The sequence below is a fragment of the Euprymna scolopes genome, chromosome 2 (assembly GCF_053919585.1).
Source record: "Euprymna scolopes isolate OS-2025 chromosome 2, ASM5391958v1, whole genome shotgun sequence".
Lineage (NCBI taxonomy): Eukaryota > Metazoa > Mollusca > Cephalopoda > Sepiida > Sepiolidae > Euprymna > Euprymna scolopes.
Window position 1 is genome coordinate 139,503,414 of NC_136483.1, and position 24,308 is coordinate 139,527,721.

Sequence of the window (24,308 nt, forward strand, 5' to 3'; positions counted from 1 at the left end):
TTTTCATGGACATCAGCAATATTACATACTTAATGTACTTCAACAAGTCATATCTTTTTTATTTGTGGGTCAATTTTTAAAAGAATTACATTGATGGAAAGAGAATAGAATAAGCATCCCAATGATGTTAATTTATTTTTCTTTTATGCGTTCAATGTTTTTATGCTTCAAGTTAAAAATGAAAAGCTAAATCAGTATATATCATCCATTTTCATATAGATAATAGTTTCAGAATTATTTTCATGTATAATATGTAAATATTTTGATAATTATGAATTGTGCTGAAATTTCTTTAAAATGTTATCTTTTATAGAAATTACAAAATATAGAATTTAACAAGAAAACTACTCGCTTTGCGCTAATGTGCTGAGCTGCCTACAGTCAGCACATTAACGAGTTTGTATTCTTTTAAAAATAGAAAACTGTTTTTTCTACTTTCAAAACAAAAGCAGAAAAAACAGTTTCATTTTTTATTCCGAGTTTGTCAATTTAAAAAAAATTATTTTCAAGTTTTTCAAATAAAAAAAAATTATTTTCAAGTTTTTCAAATTTGATTTCCAAACATTACCAAGCCAAAACTATTGTTGTTTTTAACACTTTTAGTACAATGTACTAAAAGCATTAAAAGGCAACAAAATGTACTAAGTACATGTGTTTCTGTTATCATGGTATTTATAACTTTTTACTTGTACTTAAAGTAAAATTGTTTTTTGGTGGTCAACGCTACTTGTGCACTTATGCTACCATGCTGAAATAATAACATTATTTAGAAACTCATTCTTAATATGGTGAGGGAATGGTGTTTTGTTAACTAATCTGTACTTTCACCTAACAATTAAATAAAAAGAAAGATATCATAAAACTTGAATTTAATTTGAAAATATTATTTGAAAAAATAGCATGGTAACATAAGTGCATAAGTACCCAAATAAATATTACTAAAGGCAAGATAAGCTACTCTTCTACCTAGTTGGATAAGTTTTTAGTGTATTTATTTAATGTAAAATGTTTGTTTATTTTGACAATTACACAAGCAAAAGAAAAATAGCCATGTGGTATCTCATGTCTTTGAAATCTCGACAATGACTTAAAAATGTACAAAATACTGTTAGAAACCCAACCAATAAATGTCCTTGTGACATTTATTGGGTGGGTTTCTAACAGTATTTTGTATAATTTTTTTTGTTTTTAACTTATTGTCAAGACCATTTTTTCGAATCTGAAAAACAAAACCGTTTTTTTTTTTTTTTTTAACTGAGGATATCTAAATAATAATAACAACAATAATAATAATTAGGTGGTTCGATAAAGAATTTCATTGTGATGCATTTCGTAAATTTTTACCTTGTTTCCACCTCAACATTTTTCTTTAAAATGACTACCTCAAAAGGTTTGCAGGTATGCTGAAAACGAATATCGCATTTAAATTTTCTGCAAATAAGTAGTTTTCTGGATATTCTGAAAAACTACTTATTTGCAGAAATTTAAATGCAATATTTGTTTTCAGCCTACCCCAAAACCTATAATAGTAATCATTTTAAATGTTAAGGTGGAAACAAGGTAAAAAAATTACCGTTTTATTTCTTTGTTTACATAGTTGAATTTTCAGTAAAACAACAGAATAGAAATTATGAAAATTACCATCAACTGGTGAATATATAGTTGTTGCTTATCAGAATTCCTAGTATCCTTGTATTGTGAAAGCTAGAGGATTCATGTAGAGTACAATTTATGGTTGCATCTCAGAAAATAGGGGTATATTTTGGGCCAGATTTGGGAGAGGATTTACAAAATTGAAAATTGGACTAGTTTCAAAATGCATAAGTTCTGGTCGACTATGGGAATTTTCATCTTTTACAAAAATTCAAAATCTATATGAAAAATTTTCTTCAATTTATTTTTGAGATTAATTCACTCAATTTTTTCTTTTCTTTGAGGGGAGTAGTAAATACCAGCCATGAATGCTCTTTAGGCATTCAATGGCTACACCCCAGATTAAGCTCTCCTTCAGTGGGGAGCCAGGTAAATACCTATTCTTAATGAAGCTATATTTAAATACCAGTATAATGTTTAGTTTAGTTCATGTATGATACCATGTGCCAGTGTAAAAAAAAAAAAAAATTGAATTTGTACTTTAATTTATAATTCATGGCTTATGGTAAAGAAATATATCAGATTTGACTGCACAGAAAGAGCACATAATTTTACTTAAGAGTACCAAGTTTCATGTGAATAGCTTGAAAAATAAATAAATGGTGGCGAAATTACCAAATTTCTTGAAATGTTGAGGGCCGTAATTTAGCCCACTTTGTCCATGGAAAAGCATAAATTTTAGCACCTGAAATTCTCATAACTTTTGAACTACTGATGGTATTTGCATAATTCAAACGGTTTTAAGCATCTTTTACATAGCTCTTTTCATGCAAGTTGATAAAATAACAATTATCTAAAAAAGAAAAAATCAACTTGTAATGCTAGGCATCTGTATTTGTTGTTTCTGGTGTTGGCATATTGAGCTGTAGTACCGTAAATGACAGCAGATTTTACGATCCTTGTAGATGTGAAACGGGTTGAAGCAAGTGCATCTCATATCAAAATAGCTTTCTGACTGTCTAGACGCACTGATTTAAGAAGAATTGATGCAAACCTGGCAGAATGGAGTCCTTGTTTGACTGTGGCATTGAGTGAGGAGTAACAAAACGAACAATGCTGAAATTTAATTTTGGTTAAAAAAAATAATGATAGTTAAATTAAATAATATAACTTATGGTTTACTATGGTTGAATGTTTTGAAATATAAATTATGGTTAATTGTAGGTTAAAAAATAATGGTAAAACTTGTCAAGAGCGCTCTGTTTTGGGGTTGTCTTGAAAATGGAAAGGAAATTTAAATTTTGTTCCGTTTTAATCTTTTCTTTTTTTAGTTGCACGTGCGCTAACAAAATCGAAAACTCACCGTTCACATTAAAAATGTCAACTTTTATAGGTTTTCGGGTATGCTGACAAGGTCTGGGGTGTTTATTCCCAAAGCCGTTCTTAACATGGGTAAGTTGGGGGTGTCTATTCTGAAAGCCGTTCTTAACATGAGTAGGTGGGGGGGGGGGTCTTTATTCCGAATGTGAACGGTGAGTTGAACTTAATGTAAAAAATATACCAAAAATTTTACCAAACTGACTTTTTTCATTTAACAATTAAATTATTTCGTTTTTATTAATGAAATCAAATTTTTATGAAAAAAAATCTTTGTTTTTTTTTTTCTTATATGAAAAGTATGATTGCTGAATTTTATTCTTTCAAATACTTTCGATTGCAATTAAAAAAAAAAAAAAAAGATTAAAATGGAACCCAATTTAAATTTCCAAACAAGTTTCAAAACAGCTCCAAAACAAACAAGTTTTATGAAAATAATTATGTTTAAATTAAATATATAACTTATGGTTTATTATGGTTAAATTGTTAAAAATATAAATTATGGTTAATTGTAGGTTAAAAATAATTATGCTTAAAGTAAATATATAACTTATGGTCGATTATGGTTAAATTGTTAAAAAATACAAATCGTAGTTAAATTCTAGGTTAAAAAATAATTATGGTAAAAATAAATTTAGACAGATGACCAGTGCTGAAATTTAATTATGGTTAAAGAAAGTAATTATTATTAAATTATGGCTAAATTATATAAATTATGATTAATTATAGTTTTAAAAAATAACTATAGTTAAAAAATAAATTCAGAAAAACAACCAGTCCTAAAATTTAATGATAATAATAATAATTATTATTATTATTATTATTAATAATAATAATTATGGTTAAAAAAATAAATTCAGACAGTCAACTAGTGTTTGAATTTAATTATGGTTAAAAAAAATCGATTTAGACAGACGACTAATGATGAAATTTAATCATGATTAAAAAAATATAATTATTTAAATTGTGATTAAAAATATAATTATGGTTAAAAACACAAATTTGAAGACAACCAGTGCTGAAATTTAATTATAGTTAAAAAAAATTGAAGCATTTTGTTAAATACATAAGTTATGGTTAAATTATGGCTAAATATAAATTATGGTTAATTATGATTAAAAAATAATAGACAATCAGTGCTGAAATTCAATTCTGGGTAAAAAAATGAATAAATATATCAAATGAATCTCAAGTGTTTTCCTTTTCCTGTTTTCCAGATTCCTCAGAAGATGGTTTCAGAACATCTTCAACAAGATCTTTGTGGACATCTTTTAAAATTGAAATCCTTAGTTAATTCTGCGATGAACAGCGGTGACAACAACCATTATCCCACAGAACTCATGGAGAAGCTGAGTAAAATGGATAGGATGCTTGGAGTCTTTCAGGCCGATATGGTAAAGTTTACGCAACTGCTCGTGAACGAAATCAAAGAGAGAGAAACGCTTGCGATCAAAGTCACTAAGATGATGCCAGAAAGTTACAATGGCATACTCGTCTGGCGGGTTGATGACTTTGAGAAAAGGCGGCAAGATGCCATCAGTGGAACCTGCACAAGCATATACTCCTCTCCATTTTATACTAACAACTTTGGGTACAAAATGTGTCTGAGACTTTATCTAAATGGTGATGGAATCGGTAAAGGAAAGACAATATCATTGTTCATCGTGGTAATGCAAGGGCAGTACGATGCAGTTTTAATGTGGCCCTTTAAACAAAAAGTGACCCTGATGATGTTGGATCAGGTAGAATCAAAACACATTATCGATACTTTTCGACCTGATTCCAAAAGTAGCTCTTTCCAACGTCCAGAAAATAAGATGAATATCGCTAGTGGTTGCCCTTTGTTTTTTCAGATAGAAAAATTAAATAATCCAAACAATTACGTCCGGAATAATACAGCTTTCTTTAAGGTCATTGTCGATCAAACGGGTCTTGAAAAAATGCCCATTAATTTTATGCCTTCCTGAATCATGGCAGTAATTTGATAGAAATGTAAAATGTGAAGCAAGAAAATAAACGTGTTATTATTACTGGAGCAACAGATTGAAATATAAAAAAAGAATGCAATAATATCTGGTGAACTGGTAAACCAAATAAAAAAGAAAATCTTGAGTGTTAACTATTCTGCCCTTTCATTCTTTTTTCTCTGAAGAGACGCCATAATGGAGCAGATTCATTTCCTACTAAATATCCTCTCTTTACTCTCTTGTTTCTTTGAATTATCTCTCTCCGTCCTCTTTTTTTCTCCTATCTCTGAAATCCTTTTCTGTCTTTCTCACTCGAGATCTCACTCAATAACTCATCCTCAATCTCATCCTCTCTTCTTAAATCTCTCTCATTCACCCTCTCCTCCAAAGTTTCTCTCGTTCACTCTCTTCTCTGAAGTCTCTCTTTCACCCTCGCCTCCAAATTCTCTCTCTCTCACTCTCTCCTTCGAATTCTCTCTATCACCCTCTATTCTAACATCTCTCTCTCTCTCTTACCCTCTCCTTCTAAATCTCTTAGATGCCTCTTTTTCACCCTCTCCTCCTAAATCTCTCTTTTTCACCTGCTCTCTCTCCTCTCTCTCTTAAATATTTCCCATACCTTCTCCTCTTGCCTTTTCTTCCTCCTCCTCATCCCAAATGGTTTAGTTTTTCTTTTCACAAAACTTTTGCATAGAGTTTTATGACTCCATGCAAACAGTCAGAAAACCTGACTGATTTGGTTTAGAAGAAATTAATTTACTTACCAGAAATTGGTTTGGTGTTGCCATAAAACAAAGCAACTAAACCAAATCATACCAACCAAAAATCGGTAAAATATACCAAAATTTTAATTCTTTTATGAATATCTAAAAATACTTTCATTAATTTTAGCTTAAAATCTATCAAAAATTAATATCAATCAAGGATATTTACATGAAACAATTACTAGTTACCCCTGGGAAACACTGTTTTGATCCATAAATGGATCAAAAACTACTCAAATTGGAAGAAAAATAATCAGAAATATCTACAGTGCTCAATCTACATAAAATAATCAGCGAAGTTTATAAAATAAGAAAGGAGAGGGAGAGGTCTGACTTGCTGTTTTTTTTTTTTTCCCCTTTGCCTCTAAGCGTTTGAAATGAATTTATCTGACAGTTTTTATTGCTCATTAACTTTTGCATGATGGAATGGATATATATATATATATATATATATATATATATATATATATATATATATATATATATATGATAAACAAACACATTGGTCTTTATTATATACATTGCAATTGTCTGTAATTTCCTTTATTAATGTTTGCTCAAAATCCAGTTAGGGTAAATGATTATTTAACTGAAATGAATATTGATGACCTCCAAGAAATCTGATTTACCCACTAGAAGCACTACCCCCCCACCCTCCACCCCTGCTAAGAAAATGGCAAAAAACTGTACTTTTTCACAAATATCTAAACATACACGCATTATTTTTGTGCTTCCAAATTCCAACAAAAATTTTTTTTTATTTATATGACTTGAGTTTAATCACGGCAGCCAACAGTCCTTTGTGAAATATCAAAATGAAACACAAAACCTCCTAATTATATTTAATATAGCTTATTTGATTTAAAGGCTGATAAAGAGAAATAATACCTTTCCAAGATAGCCTTCCTTGGCATCCTCGACTGAGTTTGATGCGCCCAGCATTGTGTGATGTGTGTCAAAGCAGTTTTGTGCAAATTTAGCCTGTAATCGCCATCACTGTATTAAAGGATCATCCGTATGTGGCAAAAGGGGTCACCCTTCACAAAGTAACTCTATTAATATTCATGGACGAATGTGAAACCCTAATTAAAATGTATTTTCCTGATCTTCGGGCTGGGATCAAAGCGTAGTACCTGTCCTGTCCAAAGGTGGTGTCTGCGTTCACACAAGACATCCATAGAATGAAAATATGTTATAAATTCTTACAAAGGTTTCCAAGATAAACTCTCATAACTAGATATATTTTGAAACTATATTAACCAAAGTGCTTAGGTAAGTATGTTTCAGTTTGAATACAGGTGGTACATTTGCCATCTATAAAATGGAAATATATCACAAATTCCTGTGAGGGTGGAGATAGACTCTAAAAATTAACATATCAGCAGTATGTTGCTTTTTTCTTATAGAAGAGACACTGCAAGCTTATCTCTGCTCTATCGTTATTTTCATAGCAGGTGCTTGACTGAGCTTCACTCTGTGACACTCCCTATAAGGCATTCATGGCAAACACTCAACTAGCTACGACCACTATCAACAACTTCCTATTTGTGCCTAAAGCTAAATGAAAATTCCATGAGCGAGCTTTTTTCCCAAAACTGCTCATCTGTAGAACACAATATCATGGAGCTGCTTCCCAGTTGTTTTCAACTTCCATAGTTGTTTTCATGTCCAAAACAAGTTCTAGATAAACTGTCTATTAAAATAAATTAAGTCCTCCAATTTCCACTATCACCGATCCTCACAATGTTGAGTCACCTGGCACCATTAACACTCATCCTTGAGTGGCCTCCGGGCCTTGATAAGTAATGGTTCTATAGTATATATGGTAAATTTTTAGATTAGGTCCACCTCCACAATTTTCAGCTAATCTAGAGGAGTCTAACCTGATGGTTTAAAAAAGAATCTTTCTATGCTTTGCAGGTATTTTGTGAACCCTAAAGTTGGAGTCAAACTTTATACCTTTCAATGCCACGACACTGACTATTATAACAGAAACTGAATCTGATTATGAAACTTTGGTTTGAGAGTTTTGTAATATCCGAATGTTTCCAGCCACTTTTTAGCATTCCTTCCAACTAAATCCTAATTCGGAGTGCTAGCACTGATTAGGGTTCCAGCTATAAGATAGACCAGCATCTGTTTTTCTAATTTATTAATTTTTTTTTTTTTTTTTTTCTCTACCCAAAACAAAGCATGTTGTCACCAAAGTATAAACATCTACTGTGATAAGGGCCAGATTTATAAGAGGGCAATCTGGATGAGCAGTTGTGCAACAAGATGTTTGTCCCCAAAATTTCTTGTATGTATGCAATAGCAGGGAGGGAATTCCAGAGACAAGCAGTTAAAGTAAAGCAGTTATTAGAGTAGAAAATTATCTTCTCAGTGAAGAGGTGGAATTTTGCTGCTAGTTTAAATGGGTCGGAGGTATTTATGTTTAGGGATGGGCTACAAGTTCAATAAGTTCATTGGAACACATTCCATAACAGTATGTATAAAACAAGTGCAGTGCGGCAATGCAACAGTGGTTGGAGCTTGACAGACAATTCTTCTTTTGCACCCTGTCCAAGAGTGAAAGACTAGCAGTTGATGCGCCAGCCCAGATGTGGCAACAATACTCCCTGCACGGTATAGCATAGGGATAAGCAAAATTATCTTGTCATATAAATTAACTGTCAAGATAATGGTGTTTAAATAGCGTAGAGATTAACAACACATCAAATTTCTTGCAAATCATTTCATGAAACTGTTGAAAAGAAATGTAATTGCATCAACTCAAATGTCTCTCTCGATAAACAAGGTTTTCTGTTCACCTTTTGCTCCAAGCACCCGTTAAAATAAAGAAACATTAGCATCAGTAATAAACTGGAATTCAAGGAATATCAACACCAACAATTGGCAAGATGTCATAAAAGACAGAACTAAATGGATAAGTATTATCATGGCAGTGTGACCTTCATAAAACCATCATTGTCACTTCGATGAGCTAAAGATGATGATAACGATGATCACCATCATCTTCATCATGGAAAAAAGTTTTTTCTTGCCAGTCTAAAAAGTAGAGAAATTACAATTTTTTACCTCTGTGCTTATACAGTATGGAGCACGGATGAAAATCACATTTAAAGTAAAAACTTTTTGATACACTTACATATCATGAAAAAAATAAGTATTTGCAGAAAAAATTATTGAGTAGAATTTAAATCTATATACCTATAAAGCTGAGTTTTGTCTCGTTCTGACACTGATATTAAAAGCCTACTTTTTTTATTTAAAAATTATGAAAAAAATTAATATACTCGGTTATGGATATGCAAACGACTACATGAAGGTTAACTAATTTGCATATTCCTTTGAAAAACAATCGTTAATTAATTATTCATTTCTTATGGCTCTTATTAGATGATTGATTTTTTTTAACTATTACACTGAATTGTATTTATGCATAATTTCTACATTCTGCATAATTGCATAGAATGTAAAATGAAAACATTCTAGCAAATAAAAAAATTATATATATATATATATATAAAAAAGTGACCTTGTTAATATGTTTGCAAAAAGTCTCTACGAAACTCCTCTCTGAATATTTGGTCTACAGAATTGAAGTTTGATATGTAGGATATTTGGACCTGCAGCATGCTTTTTATTTGATTTTTAGCTGGAAAAAATTGCTGCTAAGGGGACAAAATTGTAAACAAATCGGTTGATCTTAGCAAATAAAACATTACTCCTGCTGTTTCTTTTGTGCATGCTCAAAATTAAACATTCATAGCTCAAAGTTGCTTAATTTTTAACTTTTGGTATCCATATGTGCATAGCTCAGGTGGTATGTCACTGGAGAGCTAAATAACAACTAAGGCTGGAGCACTAAACGTTCTGGTTTCAGTTCTAGCGGAGGGTACTCAAGTCATATTTTGTAAAAAAAACTTTTGAAATCATTAATATATATTAGATAATAATGAATGGAGAATTGGCTCTATGATAATAAATAAAAACAATCTGTATGAATTAAAATATAATATTTATGTAACTTCCAGCAGACTGCTAGTTAAAGATAAAAGTTGTTTTTCACCTTTTGCTGATTCACCATTCATTGTTACTTGATTAGATAATGACTGATTTATCTCCCCCTGTTTTACTCTATTTCCATTCTTATCAATGGCGAAAGTAGAATTAAATTACATTAAATTCTACTTAAAATTTTTCCTAATTTTTGGTGTAGATACTTATTTTTGCTTGATACGTAAGTATATCAAATAGTTTTGTGTTAATTTATTTGGAACTGCAGTTTTCACTTGTGTCCCCAACTGTCTACGCACTCTTGCTTTCTTTCAAGATTTGAACACAGATTGCTGCTTTTATAATATACACATTGGAAACCATTATGCTATTTATGTTTATTTTGAGAGAGCCATACCCATCTGTTCTATACTGTTCCATTACTGAAGTTAAAAGATTGCATGGCTACATGATGCATCATCTTGGGGAGAGTATGAATGCAATTTGGAAGTTCAAGGTCACTGATGAGGAAATACTGAAATAATAGGAACATTCAGTCCAACAATTTAATACAGAAGAATCTCACCTGGAAAAAATGAATTTTGAATGACTACAAAGATGATTGCCGTATTTTCAAGTGTGTGAACGAAAGAGAAATTAGTGAATGACTAGACTAAGACTTAAAAAAAAAAATACAGTGAAAATTAATTTGAAACAAAATAAATGTCAGTACCAGCAATTTGCAACATTACATAAAAGAGAAAACTAAATGGCGAAGTGCGATCATGACTAAACTAAGACATTTGATGAGAAAAAGAAGGAAAGGAGGAGGTCACTACAATATATTTTATACATTCTTTACATATGTAAAAACCACAAGAAAAAAAGCTGACATTAATTCAGAGACAATATTACAAATGAATCAGGTAGAAGAAAATAAAAAAAAATCTGCAAATACTTTCAGACAATGCCGGGTGGGTCAGTTAATATACATATATATAAGTTAAATCACATTATATGAACAAATGAGTTATTGTCTCATTAAATATTATGGTGAGATGATAATTTCAAGACCATCCCAGCCAAAAAGGTAAAGCTCAATATATAAATATAGAGCAAAATATAAATGTAAGAATTAAAGTTAAATTCTTTAGATTAAAAATATGCATAAAAATATATTCAAGTTAAGAATTTAATGTTTGAAACAAGGAATATATGGAAAAGAATATGTATTTCTTTAATCCATAGATTTTCAATAATGGCTCATATCATTAAAGGAAATGAAATAAAATTTTGCTAATTGCATTTCATCTCCTCTGATGATATGAGCCATTATTGAAAATCCATGGATTAAGAAAATAAATATAATTCTTTTGCATATATTCCTCGTTTTAAACAATGAATTCTTAACTTGAATATATTTTTTATGTATATTGTTAATCTAAAGAACTTAACTTTAATTCTTATATATATATATATATATATATGAATGGAGATTCTGAGTTAAATCAAAATTTATTGTTTGACAAATAAGTACAAATAATAAAAGTTTTTTTTCTTAATCCATGGATTTTCAATGAGCTATTCATTGAAAATCCATGGATTAAGGAAAAAAACTTTAATAATTATTTGTACTCATTTGTCAAACAATAAATTTTGTAATTTTACATAATTTAACGTAGAAGTTCCATTTATATTACTGCTCTATCTCGCATATTGAGCTTTCTTTATCTGTCATATAAATATTGATATTAATATTTATTTGGACTTTATGTTTACAGCATTATACAATCTGTAATCCTACAGCGTTTCAGTATTTCATTTAGTTTATATACATATATAATTTGTAGCATACAATTGTTTCGGCCTACCACCAGGATATTTGTAATATTCAAAATATATGAGGCGTTTTATTTCTCAATGAGGTCATCCTTCACGTTTTTAGGAGCACATAAGATGGCCTCATTGAGTAATAAAGTGCCTTTTGAACATTACCGATATCTTGGTGGTAGATCAAAACCATTGTATGTTGCAAATAAAAAAAAATTTTTTGGTGAATTTTGTGAGAATTTTGTTTACGTTTGATTTGGTTTATATAATTATATTAAAATATGTTTTATAGTTCTAGTATTACACTAACTATTGCAAAAATTTTATGTTGTTAAGTTATATTAGAAGTATGTATGTATGTACATATATATATATATATATACACACAAACACAACTCGAAAATTTGTGTTTAGTTTTTTTTTTTGTTTTTGTTTTTTTGCATGATTTCTACCTTAAGAGAAAGAAGCTGTTATTAATTCAGAGACAATATTACAAACTAGCAGAACCTGTGAAAATTCCATGGTATAAGGAATATATTTAATCACCAAATATGTTTTGATAAAGCTAATATTTTTTTGGAATAGCACAACAAATTAGTTTTTGGACACCAAAGCCAATAACACACAGCAAATATGAGTTTATTAACATTTCTATAAAAATAGTGCCCATTGTATTTTAAACATAGAACTGACCCAAATGAGATAATTTATAAGTACTAATAAATACTAAAAAAGTAATATTGTGCTACATAGTTCAATACAAATAATAAAATTGCATTGTAAGAGGCAATCTTTAATTTACTCCTTCCCTTCAGCACCTCTTACCAAATAATGTTCTTCTTTTGTTTGACCTGTTTCTTTTGAATGTTTTGTAATGTTTTGCTGACTTCTTTTTTGGGTGGAGAACCGCTGTACGTCAAAATTACTATGAGTTCTTTCTTTACACCATTACAACAATGATCATATATTATAATGATATTTGAAAACAAGGCTACATCAAGGGAGGTAATTTTTATGTTCTTGTCCAAGGTTGCAAGACTGGTCTTTATAAAGCTAAATTTCACGAATTTGGTCTTTTTTTTTTTCTTTTCTTTTTTTTAAGCGATTTTTACATTCAAAAATTGTATTAGCATTTTTGAGAGAGTACGGACTAACAAAGGAAGGAACAAACAGAATATTATATAGATGGACCAGATAGAATTAGTGAATACCATAAGAAAAATTAAAAAGAAAAAAAAAAAGACATTCAAATTTAGAGAAGTTGTAATAATTATGCTTATATTGCATGATTTATATCTTCTTCAGATAGACAAAAGCTAAGAAAGAAAAAAAAAAAAAATTAAAAAATACAGTGAAAATAAACTGTAAATGGCTGAATATTAACACTAGCAAGATAACGTGAAAGAGAATCACGTGCAGAAGTGTGATTATGGGTTGGAAGGCTTCATGAAATAATCGTCATCGCTTCGACAGGCTACATATGATGACTGTAATCATCGTCATCATATCATATGAATCTGAAGATGTTATTGCTGGCATCGGTTTTCCCGATAATTTTCCTAGAAAGACATTGGGTATTTACAGGGGCGAACAACATGAAGGTTGCCAACGTTCTAAGTCAAAGTGAAAGCAGCAGAGTTTTACGTTTTCTTTTTTCTTAACATATCTGTCCATCCCATTTTGTCCATTTTAAGACGTATCATCAATAACTTTCAGTCTAATGACAGTAAAGCAGATTTCGATTTATTCATTAAAGTTATACATATTTTATAAAAAAAATGCTTTTAACTTTACAAAATCATACGAAAATAACAGAATTATTTAAAAAAAAAAAAAAGGCAGTGGCATTATCTTTAACAATTATAAACAGCAACCCTTGTAGAGATCTACTTGTTCTCTATTGTAACCAAATATGGCACGATGTCCGAAGTTGGAGACCAAAAAACTGGTTCCTGAACTGGCACACTATTCAAATACAAAAATAGCCAAGAAGAGATCCGTCAGTATTCCTCAGATATGAAATCAAACTTGGTGCTAAAGTCTGCATCATTCTACTGTACGGTTGTGAAACTTGGCCGAGAAGAACAAGTGACCTTCGAAAGCTTGAAGTGCTTGATCACTAGTGTTTATGTCATATCATTCGTGTTCACTGGCAACAGGTCTTCTCAAATGCCAGTGTTTGTTCTCACTACAAAATATTTTTTCTACAGCAAGCTCTCTTCTCAAGACGTCTTCACTGGTTCCACTGTAACCCAGATGTTTTCATCTACGAAGCCGTTGAATCCGCTCCTCCTCAAAGTTGGAAAAAAATGACATGGAAAACCAGCTGAAAAACTTGTTTAAGATGGTGAAACAGAATGCTAAGCTATTTCTGGGTCCTCGCTTTTATGGGGGTGTGCTGCTGGAACTGTGATTCATATCTGCTACTTCTGGTCAACTTTCGTTTGGGATGTGGTAAATTCTGTAGGTGGAACGGATCCAACTGTTCCAGGACAAATGCTGAAACATGTAAGAGTGTCTCAAGCAATTGATAGTATGTCAACCTACCTCCTGAAGGAAGAGTTAATGTCTGAGGAATGGGAATGTGCCTCCTAAGACTGAGCTGAATCATACTTCATTTCAACAAATGTTTGATTTTTTTGTTAAGTTGCTAGAATGATTGTTAAAAAAAAAGAGGAAAAAGCCACTGCATATGGAAGAGTGTATACTCTTATTTTGTTTTTACTTTTTACAATTCCTCAGAGCTTATTTTGTTATGTTACATGTGTTTGTAAAATAAAGCCTCAAAATTTTATTTCATCTCGTGTTTGCTTGTTTTCTGGATCTTTTCACAGATGTTGCAACGGCACCAAAATAGATAACAAGTAACCCCATCTCTTCGATTTTACTTAGTTACATTTATGTATCATTAGCTGAAGGGTGGGGATCTCCTCAATCCTTACTCTTTGTCCACTCCGTTGATAGAATTCACTGATGGTGTTTCGGTAATAATGTAACAGTCAAGGTGTCCATCTCCTTTTCTCTTTGTCACTGTACCTTTATTCTCAGCAACTACTGTTACATACGATATTATAAGAAAAAGAAGGATCGGCAAATGCAGTTGGTCTTTAAAAATCTGTTTTGAATTTTATTAATTCTGTCAAGTATTGAGCAAGTATAATTTTTGTTGAAAATCACAGAAAATAGTGTTCAATCAGTTTTGGCTTATGTACTCAGATGTCGGCTCGACCTAATGTATACTAGAAGCAGGTATGACATCACATGGCTCATTCCTACAGTCATGATCATGTAGACATCTTAAGTAATTTGTAATTGTATTCTTAGTATTACTCATACTGAGGATTGAATCTTCATTCCCCTGTAAACTGTCACTTAGAACTGATTTATTACTTAATACTGCACCACAGGCCTTAAGATCAGAAGTTACATTGGCCAAAATGTGAGAATAACACTCAAGATGAGAACAGTAGTTCAAATAATACAAATTATCAAAATATAGTATTTGAAATAAGGAGTCTGAGTTGGAATCAAATATTTAGGAATTTTAAAAGGAAGTTATTGGCAGAAGAGAAGGCAACACCAACATCTCAATAAAAAGTCTATTCTTCAAATTGTTGATTTCTTTGTGCTGTGTGAAACATTAACTCCAGGTTCCCCAATCATGGAGGAGTAGACAACATGATGTAGGAAATAATTGTGCCGTTATGATTTGTGATTACATCGCTGGTTTGTATATTTTATTTGCTTGTAACTTGTGAGATATTTAAATCTTCCCTTGGAGGGAAAGTAATGTAACAGTTCTTCAGAGTATACATGTATATGCATCAAACAACCGAATCCTCTATAGGGAGAGGATGCAGCTATCAAAAAGCCCAACTGTTCTTTCTGATGGTCCAGATGAAAGAGGCCTGATCCTCTATAAGTTGTCAGATCCACTTACTGTGCGAATGACGCCTTGGCCAGGACAGGTAGCCTATTTCTCATCTTAAATGGAAAATTCCACTCTGCCTAATTTTTAATCCTACCTGACAAGCAGAGACAGGCTTGCAACATCTCTTCTGTGGGAAAGAGGTTGTAGGGAAGAGAAAAGGCATCACTTACTAGGTTTCAAAGCCGATTTTGACTTTCATGAGTCTCAACACTATGTCATGCATAAAATATAGCCTCTCGATAGTGAATGAGCGTCCCTGTGTAGTGAGGAATCACATTGTTCTAGTGGTTACCCTATTCATCTCTAATGTTGCTACACATGACTGTTTCTCTTAAAGGGTTCACAGAGAGGTAGTACCTCTCCTCTTTGGCATCCAGGGTGACCTTAGTTGGTTCCCAAGTATCCCAGCACTATTATACCGTAGTCATTACATGTCAACTCTCAAGACCTACACGTTGTATGCAGACAGTCGCAAGAAAACAAAGAAAAAGACAGAATTTGACTCACTCTTTTTTTTTCAGTGAAAACAGACATTTATTTACAGGTACTTCTCAAAATAACGCCTTGTCTCTTATTTAAAAGTCTTCTCATACTCCAACATGTTAAAGAAAACTCTACCATGTCAAACACATGGTACTCTGTCTTTGTCTGACCAAGTTTAAGACACGTCTTTTCCTGTTGTTCTCAGCCCACGTGTATTTCTGTCTTTCTTGCTGTGGCGTCATCTCACGCACAGTTCTGTGCAAATTTACTTTGAAAATCATTTTTAAACATTTGATGAACGAATAATTTCACGAAATGAACCTGTCAGCTGGCCACCTCGTTCATGCGATTTAACCCCATTATATTATTTTCTTTAGGGTTATGTAAAGTTCCATGGCTTCACTGCTAAACCAGACACAGTAGACCACTTGAAAGACAACATTCGATGCATTAATGTCAAAATACAGCCAAATTTAATGCATAAACTTTGTGAAATTACTCTAGATTATGCCATATATGCGCTAGCTGTGGGGCCATATGCCCAAAATTGTATTTAAATTATAAATGCTAAATATTAATCATATTTGTGTGATAAAAGTACTTTCTGGGTTTAATTTTAATTTTAAATTTGCTGCTTCACCTCAAGAAAATGTGCTATTTATATTTATGTATATATATATATATATATATATATATATATAATGACTACTTCATTTAATCACATAAATTAATATACGAAAATATAATTTTATGTGTAAACTTTAAGTATTTACTTAACAGTGCTCAATACATAGGTAGCTAGGTATTTTTCTAACTTATATATAAAATACTATATAATAATTATTAAATACCTACAGTGTTTCATCATCAGTGCAGGGTGTCACGATTAACGCCAGTCGAGAGACTCGAACCCTGGCAACAGAAGTCATGTCTGGCTTCATTAGCAAGGACCCGAACCACTAGGCTACCATCAACCGCAAGAAATAAAAGTTGAAATTAAACATTTATTCTTATTAAATGCTTTTAGTGTCAGCAAATGATCTAATCATTAACTGGCGATCTGGGCGTATGAGCTAAGTTGGCCGACTTTATTACAACTAAAAGTGCTCAACGATAAGAAACAAGTTTCTTAAAGGGGCTGACATTATTATTTACTATAACAATTATTAAATACCTACAAACACTAATGTTTCATCCTTTCGGGAATCATCAGTGCAGGGTGTCACAATTAATGCCAGTCGAGAGACTCGAATCCCGGCAACAGAAGTCATGTCTGGCTTCATTAGCAAAGACCCGAACCACTAGGCTACCGCAAACCGCAGGAGACACAACTGAAATTAAACATTTATTCTTATTAAATGCTTTATATATATATATATATATATATATATATATATATATATATATATATATATATATAGATATAGATATAGATAGATAGATAGATGTTATTTGTTTTTTTTTGCGATACTCTTTGAAAAAATTCAGTTATTTATATGTAAGAGCATTTTTACCTAAATGCAAGTTGTGAATAACTTTCCCTTTTACCAATTTGGTACCCTCAAATGAGGAGCAGCATGTATATATTGTTTAAAATATAATTATCCACTGACACGTGTTTCGTTGTCTACGACTAATTCAAAAAGTATCGTTTGCAGTGTTTCGTCGTGTACGATTCATTCAAAAAGTATTGTGAACAAAAACAAATAAATAACATCTACATAAAAAATCGCTGTATCCAGCAGTCGCGAGAAATAGGACAGTGGTTCTTTCCATTCCTGTTCACATACACTTTTTTATGATAAAGCTAGAACCCAGAATTAGATGGAATCGAGCAATTGCATAGACAACGGACAACCCAAAGTGGGTTTTGATGTACTGCACCTCATCAGTGATGTGCTCCAACATAGGCGCAAACCCAGATCATCGCAAGCATGAAGTGTGCAATACTGACGACCTAACCGTATGGGCCACGGCGCAATCTATTGGCTATGCCTCGATTTGAATTTTTATATTTTATCTAGTTCTACATTCTACTATGTTACAAGTCACGCGTCCTATACAACTATCTGTGTAATTATATATATATATATATGATTTTAATAGTGTTCTAATCTACTAGTTAGTTATTGGTTCCTATCTTGTATTTAATTCTGTACTAAGTCTACTGTGGAGGCCAATGTTGGCCATTATATGTGCTGATTTTTTTTAAGATATCTTTACTGTTTTTCTTCATTTCAGATAAAAATTCTCAACACAGCAACCAGTTCACTTATAAAATTCGAATTTTATTCACACCAGCACTGATTGCAAGTCTATTAAACACCCAACATTTTGTTGATGGAGCAATTGACAATATTTTTATTTTTGCTGCCTACATTCTCATGTCCTGGTTTATTGATAAGACTAACATAGGTTATTTATATACAAGTTTTTGTTGTTAGTTTTTTAATCAAAATATATGCTTCCCTACCGACTATAACATAGTCGTTTTCAAGCCCAATCTTTTGTCTTTTGGTTAGGATTAAAGTGTAGTATCTGTTCTGATGCTTCACTTAGACTATTTTGTCTTCAATCAATGATGGAGAAGTCTTTCTAGACTGGGGCAATTTTTATTTTTGTTCCAATCCAGGGTACCTCTTTTTAAGGTGCTAGATTTTGCTGCACATTTAAAACTGACTTTATGTCTAACATTGCTCTTGTGTTGAGGCAAGTAAATGGAAACAAGTAATTGTCAAACCATCCTGTGACATAATCAATCTCCGGCCATTTTGTCTATTTTTTTAAATTCCCTCATAGCATTTTTCATCATCCGAATGCCACTCTCATCAACGCTTATTCTCAAGTGGCTTTTGGATTTGGTAAGTGATGGAATATTAGTATGAAATATTTTTTTTAAATTTTCTCTCATTTCTTACCTTGTACATAATTACTGTGCTTTGTAATTTAATTTTTACAGAAGATATTCTGCACAAATTATTTATTTAAAAAAAAACACAAAAAAATGCAAACAAAAACAAAAAAAAACATATATAAATTATAAAAGGGTTACAATTCATTTGCATGAAAATAAGTATTCCAGCAGAGCCTTGGAATAGAGGCAACAATTTTCTTTTAATTAATCAATATTTTTTATGCAGATTTTTGGTGATTATCACATTTAGAATATGATTATTGAAAAAAAAAAATTTTTTAATTATTTATTTCAATGCATCAAAGTGGTTTTAACTTTGATATTATAATTTCATTTATAGCCGATATAACTGAAATCACAAATTGCCATTAATCCACCCATTAATCAGCAGTCAAAACATGAAATCAATTTCCTAAATCGAATTTAGGTTCTTGGCTGCCACCTCTGTATTATGAGGTGAAACCAAATTTAGGGTCTTGACCTCTTTAACCTAATCCTGGCCTTTTTCTATCATTATTCTGAAGTTAGAGTTAGTGTTGGGATTAATGAAAGGGATGTTTTTGTAAGTAAATTCTAGAATGACCATAAAAGTCATCATAATTCGTCATGTCACAACTTGTATCATCATCATCATCATCATCATTAGCAGCAGCAGCACCTTCTTATGATCCAATGGTAGGAGCAGGGGCAATGTGGCCGTGTCAGGACCTGGCTGGGCCTCCCATGTTGTACAATTCTGGCATCAAGTGATATTAACTGGGTTCTGGTGATAATCCAGAAGGTGTCAGTATCAGGATCAGTCATCCTCTGGTCATCTCTGCATCTGTGTATAGCGAGCAAAGATGTTTAAGCTTCAATATCACAATCCATCTGCAATGAAGTGACAACGTTGGTAACCGCCATGATATCACCAAGATGACAAAACTTCTGAACAACTTTAATACCGTCTCTAAATCTGTAGTAAAAAAAAATTGGCTGAAATTCTAAAGAGGGGGGGGCAATTTTAAAGGAGAGGAATTTCAGTTATACTAACTATAAAGCAAGTGTTTATTTCAAAATGGAAGTATCATATCAAATTAAAAAATGAAAACGTGCACACAAAAAAAATTTTTTTTGTTTTAATGGCATTTATGTGGCCCCTAATCTAAAGTTCGGCCTTCTTAATATTTGGCTGAAGAAGGATTTAAGATCAAAGCTTAAATTTCGATTGGTTTTGGGTTTGGCTTGCGAATATGTCGGATGCTCGATCCAGTCTCAGAAGGCTTGAAAGGTGCATGTTTTCCATAAGGTCTTGGAATCGGTAATTCTGTCTCATCATCTGGTATATAAGCATTTGGTCTTTGCTCTGCCGTCGAAATTATACCACCAACTTCTAAAAGATTTTCTTCTTTTTTCATCTGAAATGAAAACAAAAGAAATTCAAAATAAGTCTACAAAATCTTTATTTATTTTTGATTTATATAAAGAACTAACCATAATTGGTGCGTGAATTTTTGTGTAACTTTGGAGAATTACATAAACAGTCAAACTTTTACAGCATTTGGTTCTAGTGTTGAAATTAGTTAGTATCCATTGGGGACTTATTTGTATTATACGTCAGGGAATTTGGAAAGCATTTTTAATAGATAATGTTCGGTTTAATTATCTGTTTTGCACAAAACATGTCCACCACAAGTAGGTACCATTGGTTTTACTTGAAATTCAATAGTTCGATTTTCAGATTTTGCTCTTTTAACAAAGAAGTACACAAAAAAGAAGAAAAAAAAGAAGACACTTGTGCATTTTAGGTTTGAAGGACATCATTTTTGTTTGTTTTCATTTTTGAAGAATTCAAGGGGGAGACAATTTAAGAAGTTCTTAAAGTTTATAATTTTTGTTCGAACATGTTTTCCCTTACATATACACATCCACATGTACGCACACACACACACACGCACGCATATACACAGCCTCATACACACACTCACATTCATGCGCATACACACACCCGAGCTGTGACGTCACTTCCTTTTAAGTGAAAACCAGACATGCGCACCCAGAACACTAACTCCAGTATAAAAGTCAACAAAACCTGCTAACTTCCCTTTTTCGTCTGGACCAGCGTTGTTCTAACGTCACTTTCCCTGCTACTGTGATGTGGGGCAAGCATAAGTACACTTAATACTCTTTCCCTCTCCATGAACTGGATTGACTTTTCTCACTCTATCTCCCCTTCGCTTTGGCCCATCGACACAGACATGTGCGCGACGTTCTACTGAGCTTAACCCTTTCTTTCTACAGACGGCTTGCCACTTCGCGTTTCTCTATTGCATTCCCTTTCCTTCCACGCGCGTAGTCGTCAACGGCTGAATGAACATGTGTACACCGAAGACTTTCATTTCACAACAGAAAATAAACAACATGTTTATTTTATTCCAGCATTTGAGTTTTTTGTTTCCTTCATTCAATTCATTTCATTATTTTTTCTTGTAGCGAGTTAGGGTTTTCCTTTTGTTCTTTATTGATCCCTTTTTCATTTAAAGGCATCCCCCTCCTCGACCGTGAAACAGACAAGATGGCCGCGAGATGATCGATCTCATTAAAACTCGCTTTCCCTCTGTAAAAAAAAAACCCAACTCGATCAAATTAAGTGAGATTTTTTTGTTACTTGTACAGTTTAGTCAAGACATTAAAAAATGAAAATATCGAAAAAAAAGTTTAAATTGTACGTATCCATTATGGAACAAAGTTCTCCGAAAAAAAAAAAATTTCACTTAATTTCATCAAGTAGTTTTTGTTTTACAGCGAAAAAACAATTTGTTATGACACCGAGCAAAAGGTTCGATGTTTAGGAAGAAAAGCTAGTATTAAAGATGGGGAGGGGTGTCGGCGCTTTAACTGGAGTTATCACCCTTTGGCGTTTCTAAAATTCAAGCAAAAATATTTTTTAAATCCAAGATGCCTGCCTTCAACGCGCTCTCATAAAAACATGTTTTTCTGCTGTAAAAAAAAACTACTTGATAAAATTAAGTGAAATTTTTTTTTCGGAGAACTTCGTTCCATAATGGATACATACAATTTAAACTTTTTTCGATATTTTCATTTTTTAATGTCTTGGTTAAACTGTACAAGTACCTTTTTTTATAAGAACTTGATTCCATAACGGGTACGTACTATATATATTTTATTTTTATATTTTCCATTTTTAATGTAATGATTAAACAAGTACCCGCGAAACCTTAATAACTCTGACTATCTCCACATGGAATTCTTCAAAACTGAAAAAAAAAAAAAAAAAATCCTCCAAATCTAAAAATAAATAAATAAATAAAATGAAAAAATAAAATAAAAAAACATGTTTTCCTGAGAGAAATAAACTTGTCTTGATAATTCATGTGTGGTGCCGAGAATTAAGAATTGCCAGTATTGAGTTAAGACCAGTTAAAACCAAGGGAAAAAACTAAGGGAGATAACTAAGTATAACGAATTTATTTACCCTTATCGTCTGCATTCTTCCAGTAAGATTGTTTGTTTTTATGTTTGTCTTTTTGTTTTTTTCAGTTTAGTTTCTTTGTATGCTCTACATAAAAGTCCCCTTGTACGTTCAAACTGTTTCATGTATATTTATTTACTGACAAAGGATTGCATTTGTACAGTCATTTGTCAATCACATTAGAATATTTTGAAGTTACGCCATTAAAATGCCACACTCATTTGTCAACTTACCATTCGTTTTTCAAGTTGTTGAAGCCTTCGTTGTTGTTCCCGTTGCATCAGTTTCGCCCATTCCTGTTCTAACTCGTCCGTTGGTGCCTCGCCTCTCTCCATCCTGAAATAGCACTGTTCCAGCAACAGCTCCATATCATCTAACTCCCGACGAGCTACTATGGAAGAAGCCTGCTTCATGGAAAGTTCTGCAGTGAGTGACATCATCTTCTCTGTGGTCTCCTTAATCCTACGCTGCAGATCGTTGATCTTAATTCAGAAAAAAAGAGAAAGTTTGTAGCAAAAGTCGATATCCAAAAGTCAGGTATGTTACGGTCGCAAAGAACCGTTCCTTTGTTATTGGTAACAACAAAGCTGGTCGACAGAGACAAACACGAAACCGGATACTCCCGGAATTATGACATGACTATGAGTGCTAAAAATAGCAACAACTGTTTTCAAACAACAAAGAGAAAACTTAAAAAGTTCACCTTTCATAAGCTAAACAAAAACAAAGGACTATTATTTCGAACCTAGATTAAAACAAATACAGTAATTAAGTACCGAAGATACTTTTAACTTGAAACAATACAGTGTGAAATTAATTATAGTCATTCATTGCTTAGTGACACCATCACTGGCTGTAGAGCCTGTAGCACGAATAACCTTCCATAAGGCTAGCGGCTTTCACAGCAAATGGTCAGGACGAAAAAGAGCAAAGAGTCTCGACTTTGACACACCCAGTCATGTGGATCGAGGCCAGCAGCCTTTAGCGATTCCAGCAACATTAGTTCACTCCTGCAGCTTCCAGCAAATCCAGCTTATTCCTCCAGCAACTTCTGCAGCTTCCAGCGACTCCAACAGCTCTCCAGCTCACTCCTGCAGTTTCCAGTGACTCCAGCTCACTCCAGCAGCTCTCCAGCTCCACTGACATTCAGCTATCTACTCCAGCGCCCACTGGCGTCCAGGTACCTGTTCCAGTGCCGACTGGCGTCCAGCTACCAGTTCTTACCTCACAAGACGCCCATTCTCACTTCATTTAATCCGTAATCCGTTGGTGTACATTTTCCTTTTTTTCTTTAACCAATCATCTGTGTTTGTCATCCTTCTTTGCTATTTCTGTTACTTCTTTGCCTTGTGTTGACATTATTAGTTGTACCGACAATTGGTACTTTCACTGCTTTTCACTCCTCTGCAACATGTATAAAAAGAATCCCAAATTTCTGGTCTTGAAAATTTAGGTTTCATGGTATTAGCTGACCGGTGACATTAAATGATGTAGTCTGCTCTTAATTTGATACGGCTTGCTAATGATTACTTTGAACAAATATCTCTAAAATATTCGTACCACAGCATGACGCTTTTTCTTGTTTTTTTTTGTTTTTTGTTTTTTTTTTGTTTTTTTTTTGTTTTTTGTTTTTTTTTGCACAGCATAATTTGTTACTGGAGTTTTATAAGACTAAAAATAAAACAGTTGAATGAAAGTCTGTAGTGGCAGCTTTACTCTTTCCAAAAAAACAAAAAACAAAAAAAACTTCCATCTTTTATGGAAATGTGCCTTCCTTTATGTGCAGGGCAGTTCCAACAATATGCATTGGCTCGTTTCACCTCTGTCATTTCTCCTTGAAATCCTTTTTTCCTTTTGTTCTTTATTAATCCCTTTTTCGTTTAAAGGCATCCCCCTCCTCGACCATGAAACAGACAAGGAGAATTTCACTTCTTAGTATATTTTTTCCATGAAAAAAGTTTTTGCATCATTTTTCGTT

The 24,308-nt window shown here is 32.5% G+C and overlaps 2 protein-coding genes across 5 annotated transcripts in view; one reads left to right on the top strand and one right to left on the bottom strand.

The window, feature by feature from the left end:
- LOC145296656 (TNF receptor-associated factor 2-like) overlaps nucleotides 1-5,089 on the top strand; it is a 60,445-nt gene extending 55,356 nt beyond the window's left edge. For all 3 annotated transcript variants that reach the window (XM_080142612.1, XM_080142596.1, XM_080142604.1), the window contains exon 7: nucleotides 4,188-5,089. In XM_080142612.1, the coding sequence (XP_079998738.1) occupies nucleotides 4,188-4,937 (750 nt within the window). In that variant the 3' untranslated portion in view covers nucleotides 4,938-5,089. The remainder of the gene's footprint in view (nucleotides 1-4,187) is intronic.
- A 14,802-nt stretch (nucleotides 5,090-19,891) lies between these two features.
- LOC145296679 (coiled-coil domain-containing protein 146-like) overlaps nucleotides 19,892-24,308 on the bottom strand; it is an 87,471-nt gene continuing 83,054 nt past the window's right edge. For both annotated transcript variants that reach the window (XM_080142634.1, XM_080142642.1), the window contains exons 19-20: nucleotides 22,564-22,812; nucleotides 19,892-20,255 (exon numbers count right to left, since the gene is read on the bottom strand). In XM_080142634.1, coding sequence (XP_079998760.1) covers nucleotides 20,055-20,255; nucleotides 22,564-22,812 — 450 coding nt within the window. In that variant the 3' untranslated portion in view covers nucleotides 19,892-20,054. The remainder of the gene's footprint in view (nucleotides 20,256-22,563; nucleotides 22,813-24,308) is intronic.